The following is a 9,408-nucleotide window of genomic DNA, read 5'->3' as shown; positions in this document are numbered from 1 at the left end:
CTTGTTTTTTTTATTTTCACTGTTATTCATATAAATAAGACAGTTAAAATCCTAGAGGATCAATAGAGATAACTACCAGAATCACACAGCTCATGACAGAATTCCAAGACACATCTTCAAACTCTCTCTCAGGAGAATCCAACCCACTATCATACTGGGCACCACCCCTCACCTGCATCTTGAAGAGCAGAGCCTTCTGGGCCTCCAAAGGAGATGGACACATCCTGGTCCTCTACCCCTGGCTGATCCTCATCTTTGGTATCCTCAGTTGCTTCAGGGAGAGAATCAGCCTGGGCCAGGTAGGCCAGCAGGACAAGGGAAGAGAGGAAAACAAGCGTCTTCATGGCTGAGAGTCACCTGGAAGAAGGGTGAGAAGGAGCCCAGTGTGTGGGGAGAGAGAAGCCAGCCTACATTTATAGGGCTGTCATGAGAAGGAGCAGAGACAGGTCCTGTTGTTAGAGAAGGCATGCACAGATGGGAACTGGGAGAGATGGTTGCCCTCCAGATCCCTTTGATGTTCCTCTGTTCTCAAAGCTGCCATCACGATGTTGGTCTGTGTGTGCAGTAACAGCCCTCCCTTCCAGCTGATAATGATGAAGGGTCCTTACTATCTTCTCCTGTTTCCCATCTGCTTGAGTATTTACCTTTCTGTGGTCAGGAAAGAAAAGAGGCAGGCAACTTCCAAGTTGATAAGCTCATGAAACAAGGGGTTTTTGTGTTCTGAAGTTGGAACCTGCTGTTCTCAGAAAGTGTGGACCCTGGACCAGACTTGAGTACCTGTGGCTTGGACAGTCAGTTCTTTGAGTGATGCTGGGGTATAATCACCCTCATGAAGGAAGACTCTGTGACTCCCTTCTTTTGGGGCCATTGTGGAGAAAGAAAGATGGCCCTGGTGAATCTAGCTCAAGAGGAGAAGAGGGACAGAGATGGTCAGAGTGAAGCTAGAGCGGGTTGCTCTGAAGAAGCCAGTGTGACCTGAACACATCTCATGAGTGCATTCCAGGTGCCTCTTCACACTTTGGGAGCCGTCAAATGATGTGCTGTGGCTCATGTCTCAGATTCTGCATTTTTTTTTAACTTTTAGAAAATGTGAACTTACCGACAAGAAACAACATTCCAAATGTAGAGAGAGTGATGTGTTTCACCCCAACCAAAGAAGTGCTTCTACTCCAAGAAGTCGCTGCTGTTCATATACAAACATTGTTCTGTACATGTTTTTATCTATTTTTCTTCACCCTCACCATGTATACACCAAAACATACAGAACATTCTGCTAATTTCAGTCAGCATATGGGGTCTCAGTATTACAAATCCTAGCTCATATTTACATGTTGATAAATACTCTTCAATTGTTAAAATGTTTTTATTTACAGTTCTGTGCAATAATTAGCAAAGCATTAAGAATATGATGTTACATGCACACGTGCACACACACAAACACACACACACACACACACACACACATATATATATATATATATATATACATATATATATGTCATATTTCCTAATGTTACATGACCTCTCAATACCTTTGTAGACTTAGATTCATCAGTCAATAAACACATCTTCTACTTTAGACACATCACTCACTGTCATCCTGATCTTTACAGACTTGGCCTCAGTAGCACTTACTGAATTTGTATACCCAAAATAACACCATGCTCATGTGAAGGATTTATATTATTGTGTTTTTACTTTCCATTCTCTCTGCCAGTGTTCTGCACAGAATTGGTCACTGAAGTTCCAGAGTATCTCAAACCATTAAAATATGTCCTTTAAGAAAAATGCCCTTTTGAAATATGGCAATCAAGTTTTGGATTGCACCATAGTTTTCTTTTTCTTGTTATTTTGTAATCTTTCTTTTGTTTCTTTCCCAATCCTGGTAGCAGCAGCTATCTTATTTGAAGAAAGACATCTGCTCATGTGGACACCAGAGAAAGTAGAGACCAGAATCCTCTGTCTGGGAAGTCAATGTGACCACTTACCTACTTCTGAGTTTGTTGAGCTTTGGGGAAAAAACAGATTTTTACTTTGTGAGTTTAGAGTCTGCTGGAGTTTTTATGGAATTTGTGCAGGTTGATACCTGTACTATGATGCTTTTCTCATATTTCCTCGTCCCAATCTAGTAGGTAAAAATTGTTATTTCAGTATCATCCCAGTCTACCTTTTTCTCATGAATTGTTGGCAGAAGTGCACATGCCCAAGGAGTGTGTGCACCACGTGTATTTGGTCCAATGCTCCATTGACGTAGTGGTTGGCACATTCATTTCATATTTTTAAGAAAACATTTACTTATTTTTATTTTGTAAGTATAAAGTATTTGCCTGCATGTATGTGTGTGTGTGTATGTGTGTGTCTGTGTGTGTGTATTGTGTGTGTGTGTGCCTGTTGCCTGTGGAGACCAGATTAGACAGTCAAATCCCCTAGAAATGGGGTTACAGAAAGCTATCAGCTTCCATGTGGGTGCTGGAACAGAACTGGTGCCCTCTGCAAGAGAATCAAATGTTCTTAACCACTGACCCATCCCTCCAGACCCACATTTTCTCTAATTAACCTTTAGCTGTTGTTCATAAATTCTGGAAATTTTTTCTGTGTAACATGTTACAAATCTTAAAGATTGTCATTTTTCTTTGTCTTTTTGTTGCTATAGCAAACAAATTTTATTTAATAATATTTCTGAGTTTTCTTCCTTTCAACTTAAATTTGTAAAACTCAAACGGGTGTTTTAGTAATTTTGGCATTATCAAAGTTCTGTGATTGAGAAAGTTTATTTTCTTAACTACTGCCACAGTTGAGGAGGTTAAACCTTCCCAGGGAGAGGTTTCAGACTCACTGATGTTCTGCCGTATAATATTACTTGTGGATGCCCAACAAGCAGTTGGAAAGTAGAGCTGTGGATGGAGTTGGTGGGTCAGAGACATTGAAGTGATGTTGGAGAACTGAAGGAACTCTTCATATTTCACTGCTGTTTCTCCCACATTCCATTGTACTAGATCGTGTCCAAGTACCATCACGTATTCAAACATTGCCTCTAAAGAATGGAAGTTACCTCCACTGGACTCTGAAACTTAAGATATTGCAACTAACCCATGTGTCCACATGGGAAGGCTGTTGCTCTTCCTTCCTCACAGGCACTCAGACTCTACTGACCCACAGGAGGTGCTGGGTAAGATGAGTCACAGCCTTGAGGATGTTTTCTTCTGAAGATCTCCCCGGACTCTAAGGTGGGTGGAGGTGTGATCACTTCTGCACTTGTTTTGTATCACAAACCAGTGTGCAAAATGTCAACAGAGCTCACAGTTACCTGTAATAATCAATTCTATTTCTTTAGCAGTTACCACACGTGTGTGATTTTTTATTTTGATAACTGGATTAGTGTAGTAATACACCCAGCAATTCTGCTTCTAGATATGCAGTCAAAATAATGGTTGTTTGTAGGCTATATGATATATTTGTATGTATTTTTATTATATATGTATGCATTCAATATACTTAATGGATACATATAAATATATAAATAAATATATATTGATTATTTCCTACTTATTAGAAAAGCACAGAAATAACTAAATTCTATCAATTGGGAAAGGATCTCAGTTTATAAAAATGAGTTCAGAGATAGTACATACCATGCATAATTTAAGGCAAGAGAAAAATTTGATAATTCTTATGCAAAACATGAGTAAAAAAATAATCTTTCTGGGGAAAAGATAACAGTTCAGTACAGAAAAGTTTCCTGGTTAATACTGGTGGAATTATTGGAGCACCAGAAACAGAACATTTACTTGTCTGACTGAGGATGAGAAACAATTTGCTACTTTCTTTACTGTGTAGGTGTTGTTTATTTTTTGTGCCTTTATTCTAAAAGAAAAAAGTTCAAGATCTCAGACATGAGCCACAGCACATCATTTGACGGCTCCCAAAGTGTGAAGAGACACCTGGAATGCACTCATGAGATGTGTTCAGGTCACACTGGCTTCTTCACAACAACCCGCTCTAGCTTCACTCTGACCATCTCTGTCCCTCTTCTCCTCTTGAGCTCAATTCACCAGGGCCATCTTTCTTTCTCCACAATGGCCCCAAAAGAAGGGAGTCACAGAGTCTTCCTTCATGAGGGTGATTATACCCAGCATCACTCAAAGAACTGACTGTCCAAGCCACAGGGATTCAGGTCTGGTCCAGGGTCCACACTTTCTGAGAACAGCAGGTTCCAACTTCAGAACACAAAAACCCCTTGTTTCATGAGCTTATCAACTTGGAAGTTGCCTGCCTCTTTTCTTTCCTGACCACAGAAAGGTAAATACTCAAGCAGATGAGAAACAGGAGAAGATAGTAAGGACCCTTCATCATTATCAGCTGGAAGGGAGGGCTGTTACTGCACACACAGACCAACATCGTGATGGCAGCTATGAGAACAGAGAAACATCAAAGGGATCTTGAGGGCAACCATCTCTCCCAGTTCCCATCAGTGCATGCCCTCTCTAACAACAGGGCCTGTCTCTGCTCCTTCTCATCACAGCCCTATAAATGTAGGCTGGCTTCTCTCTCCCCACACACTAGGCTCCTGCTCACCCTTCCTCCAGGTGACTTCAGCCATAAAGACGCTTGTTTTCCTCTCTTCCCTTGTCCTGCTGGCCTACCTGGCCCAGGCTGATTCTCTCCCTGAAGGAACTGAGGAGACCAAAGATGAGGATCAGCCAAGGGTAGAGGACCAGGATGTGTCCATCTCCTTTGGAGGCCCAGAAGGCTCTGTGCTTCAAGAAGCAGGTGAGTGGTACAAAACAGCATGATAGTGGGTTTGAGTCTCCTGAGAGAGTTGAAGATGTGCCTTGTAATCCTATCAAGACCAATCTGGCTTCCTTAGGAACTCTATCTTACTTCCTTCTCTTTCTTATTCGCAACAGTATCAGTAAGAGTGGAAGAAGTCAATTGATTTTCTTTCTCATAAGTCTTTTGCTCTAAAAACCTACTTTGAAATTTCAGCAGAATGTAAAGCAATATACTGAGTCGATTCTTATAGAACAAATTGAATAGTCTTAAGTTTAAGGAGATAATTTTCTTTTGTTAGGAGAACTTCAACTCAGTGTAAGATTTCACTCAAGTATATGAATTTGTGAGAAAATGAGCATACAAATTGTAGACATAGCAGAATGGATCTGATGTTCTGCTTGTTATCAACACCCAACACTCCTGAAGTACATTATTTCACTTTCTGTTGAGTTGACCATATGGCTGGCTGTAATGTTACCCATGCAGTATTACACATCTTCATAGGCTGTATAATATCTCATCTTGCCAACCTCCAAACTCAATTCTGGATTTTGTATGTATGTCTCCAGCCTCAAGGAAGCTCTTGACATGCTACTGTCGAAGGCGATCCTGCAAAATACTAGAACGCATCAGTGGAATCTGCACCAGGGGTAGGAAAACCTACGTGTTCTGCTGCCGCTGAGCATGGAGACCAGAAACAAGATGACCATCTGAGGCCCAAGAGAGGCCTCTGATTACCACTGCCCTTGTGTTTCTCCTTTGTCTCTAATAAATTTCTTGCGTTATGTTCCTTGCGTGTTTGCATTCTTTCAGTATTTGCTATAAGGCTCAGTCAGGACTCTGGATATCAAGTACCAGAACCTTCAAGGAAACCTATGCAATTGAATAAATAATTTAGTTCTTACTAAACAAAATACAGACTCCAATATGATCCCAGCATTCGGAAACAAAATGTAAAGAAATATCAGAGTGCTTATGATCCTTCTACATTTCTCTCTTGACTTTTGACTCTGCCTTCATGTAGATATAACTCACACTCAAAGACATGCCTACATGTTAAGAAAAAACTATCACTTTGGGCTTCCGGTTTATACAGTCCTAATCTTAATTTTTCAGAGAGCCACAGTCTCCCTAAAAAGTGTTGAAGTTTTCATGATCAGGCCTGGATTATGCCTCTACCTTCTAAGCACTGGGTTGTTTTTGGCTCCATAGAGACAACTTTTACCAATACTAGGAAATGCTAGTACAAAGACAGAATGGGTCTGAACAAAAGCAAAGCAACCCATTCTATGATGTGCACATACTCACAGCACCTATGCTTGTATACAGCAAAAGGTATTCTCTATATAGAACTCTGTTCTTCATATACAGAAAGTGCATGGGCCTAATGATTCCAGTGTCTCTGCAATGTACACTCAAGTGAGTTATCTGATAGCTTTGGTAGGCTTAATGCAGCTTGAAAGTGATTCCAAGAAAAATAAAAAATCAACACACAGTTCTCCCTGCAGCTTAGAGTCCCCAGTGGTGCTACAGGTTGTTTAGACTCAAACTCCAGAACATTGCATACTCCTTAATGGAGTTATGTGTGATATCTGATAAAAAGACAGCAGTGGTGAGCTCTTAGATTCCAAACTCCAGTAGCACACAGGTAATGTGGGTTCCCAGCATATATCCTTGTGGGCAAAGGAGGCATGCTGGGAGAATAGAATACGCCATCCCTCTTTGAGGAAAAAAGGATGCTAGAAGCATCTCATTTGGTAGTTGCTATAACAATCTGTGTTGGGCCGTGACAGATACCAGCTCCACCAACTGAACTAGTAGAGAAAGTGTATCTTCAGCCAGTACAACTCTTTTAGCTTCAAATATCACAGAAAATTGGTTAGTGGTTGCAAACATAATATGCAGTTACCAAACTCCCACAAAATATTTCTTTCTTAAATAAGTCAATCATGTCCTGGCCAAAATAAACTTAATGATTTCATCAAATGTGGGGTCATCCTTTTGAAATGTAATTATCTAAGGACATAGGTACTCTGTTTTCAGGTACAGCTAATGTAACTCCATTAAATGTCAATCAGCAAACACTTGACACAATCACGTTGATTAACCCACTAATGCTCTCCAGGGCTTCTCCACTAGCCCACAAAGCTGAAAGCCTCTCTTGTCTTTGTCTGCAAAAAGTTCATTCAAACCTCTCACTCTATTGCAAATTCTTGACCCTGGTTGGAATAATCCCATGTATTCTTCCTTCCCACTTTTGAAGTTTGGGGTGAAATTTTCTTAGAAAAAGCAAAAGTTCCTTGTTTTTAAACTGACCTATAGTAATGGTGAAAAATTTCAGTGCCTAATAGTAAGGGTTGATATGTGTATATGCAGATTGTGAAATTATTGAACTGGGGAATTAACATGTCTGTCACCTCAGACATTTATAATTTCTTTCTGATGAAACACTAAAATTCTACTGTCTTAGCTATTTTGAAATACATAATCCGTTATTATTTACAATTATGTTATTATACAATAATTGACCAGAACTCATTGTTCCTACCTAGATGTAATTCTGTACCCATTGACCAACCTCTCCTCTGCAACCCTTGACCTTGCCAGTCTTCTTTAGCAAGTATTCTATTCTCACTTTCCATTATGTTGATTTTTATCTTGTATATGTGAGAACATGTTGTCCTTATATTTGTGCATCTGGATTTTACACAGAAAGTGTCCTCCAGGATCATCTCAGTCATTGAAAATTCCATCCTGTTATGGTTGAACAGTGCTCCATCTGTACACATGCAACACACACACACACACACACACACACACACACACACACACACAATGTTTATGTATACCACATTCTCTTTATCCACGCACTCACCTTGGAACATGGAGGTCAATATCTTCCTTTGGCAACAATGTACAATAATGTACAGTGTACAGAGCTATAATACACAATGATATCTGTCCAATTTGTGTTCATTTCCATTTGAAAGTTTGGTTTCCTTAATTCTTACTACAACCAGAAACAGAGTATAAGGGATTATAAAAATATATTTTTCTGTGCTTTGAGAACTTTCCTTTGCCACTCAAAGCTCCATAGGTCATTTCAGAAATGTACAGATTAGAGGAAAAGGTTTTTGGTCTAAGGTGGCACAGATGGTCACCTTCTCAATCTCTTAGTAGTTTGACTCCCTAGATTACAGTGACCTCACTCTCTTCAACCCTCTAGCCAATGACCACATGCCCACACACTTGCATTGTCTAGATTCTCCCTCCTTTGTGTGTCAACCTAATACTCCGGGTTTATAACCTATTTCACTGCCTTCAGGTCTTCTGATGTGAGTGACCCCAGGTTCTTCAATAATTAGCCTCAGTAAAATTGTGCTTTAGAATGACCTAAGAACTCTGATGCCCATGCTATACCTATAACAGTTGTAGCCAGAATCTATATTATTAAAATATCTTAAATGCTATATTCTGTGGATCTCTGAGGTGCTTGAAGATGACCTGTCTATCTAAAATACATCTGTTTGACCTTGAAAACTTACATAATATGACTATAAGTTCAATTGTAATAAGTGACTAAATACTAACTTGCATATCTCTATATCATAATTATTTGGTAATAACAGCTTTCAAGGACTGGAAAATTGCATTACATTGTTAAGTGAGTTGTATAGGTACAATATCTTGAATAAGATTAGAAATATATGTATAGTTTTTCTAACAAAATCAATCTCAAATTTGTATCAATATATAAAATTTGTGTACAATATACAAAAATCTAATCTAATATAAAATATTTAAAACTTGTAGTTGCTTTTTAAAAGTAGATTCAATAATATACATTTTATCTTAACATATCTATATTCTCCCTTTTTCAGAGTAGATTCAATAATCTACTCTTTTATCCTCTTATTTCAATTCTTTTTTTCAGAGTAGGTTCAATAATCTACCTTTAATCTTATCATACTTATATCTTTTTTTTCTTTTCAGAATAGATTTAATCATCTATCCTTTTATCTTATCATTTCTATATTTCTAAGAGTAGATTCAATAATCTACCTCTTTATCCTATCATTTCTATATAATACATTTCTATATCATATCTCCCTTTCTTCTTTTAGAAAGAAACTGACTATGAACAATAACAATTTTTAAGCAACTGTTAAACAAAGACAAACATCCATAATCCATTTTTGGGGAATGTGGTCATAGTTTTCTCGGCTATTTCCTGCTGATTAGGGGTGCTGGTAGTCTTATGGGGACACAAAATAATTAGGATTATGGTCAAGTCCTGACTGGAGTAGTCTGTGAGGCTGTGTCATCTTAGCTAGCTGTCTGGATATTGTCCTGAGCAGTTTGTAGCCTAAAGCCAATCTTTTGGTGGAGTTTGTCAGCTTAATGGCATTATCACTGCCCGTGTGGAATCATCGTTGTGGGGTTCTATCATCTTTTTGGAGACTTCAAAGGTCGTTGTTAGGTGTGGTCATAGTTCATTGCAGAAAATCTTTTTTTTTTTTTTTTTGATTTTTGGTTTTTGGAGACAGGGTTTCTCTGTGTAGCTTTGCGCCTTTCCTGGAACTCATTTGGTAGCCTAGGCTGGCCTCGAACTCACAGAGATTCGCCTGGCTCTAC

The 9,408-nt window shown here is 39.0% G+C and overlaps 1 protein-coding gene across 1 annotated transcript; it reads left to right on the top strand.

Annotated features, from left to right (window-relative positions):
* Nucleotides 1-342: 342 nt before the first annotated feature.
* Nucleotides 343-5,455, top strand: LOC131894690 (alpha-defensin 23-like). Its single transcript, XM_059244997.1, has 4 exons — nucleotides 343-368; nucleotides 727-791; nucleotides 4,564-4,770; nucleotides 5,343-5,455. Exons 1-4 carry the CDS (start codon nucleotides 343-345, stop codon nucleotides 5,453-5,455), a joined length of 411 nt encoding a protein of 136 aa, XP_059100980.1.
* The last annotated feature ends 3,953 nt before the right edge of the window (nucleotides 5,456-9,408 follow it).

Source organism: Peromyscus eremicus, chromosome 17 (genome assembly GCF_949786415.1).
Source record: "Peromyscus eremicus chromosome 17, PerEre_H2_v1, whole genome shotgun sequence".
Classification (NCBI taxonomy): domain Eukaryota; kingdom Metazoa; phylum Chordata; class Mammalia; order Rodentia; family Cricetidae; genus Peromyscus; species Peromyscus eremicus.
The sequence above is the reverse complement of the archived record's forward strand: the minus strand, read 5'-3'. Positions and strand labels throughout refer to the sequence as shown.

Excerpts from the sequence above, each read along its gene's own strand:
- LOC131894690 (XM_059244997.1), top strand. The coding sequence starts at position 343 with ATGGCTGAGAGTCACCTGGAAGAAGG. Across the intron at positions 369-726 it reads GAGAGTCACCTGGAAGAAGG|TTGGAACCTGCTGTTCTCAG; the intron begins GTGAGAAGGAGC and ends TGTGTTCTGAAG. Across the intron at positions 792-4,563 it reads GAGTACCTGTGGCTTGGACA|GCTCCTGCTCACCCTTCCTC; the intron begins GTCAGTTCTTTG and ends CCCACACACTAG.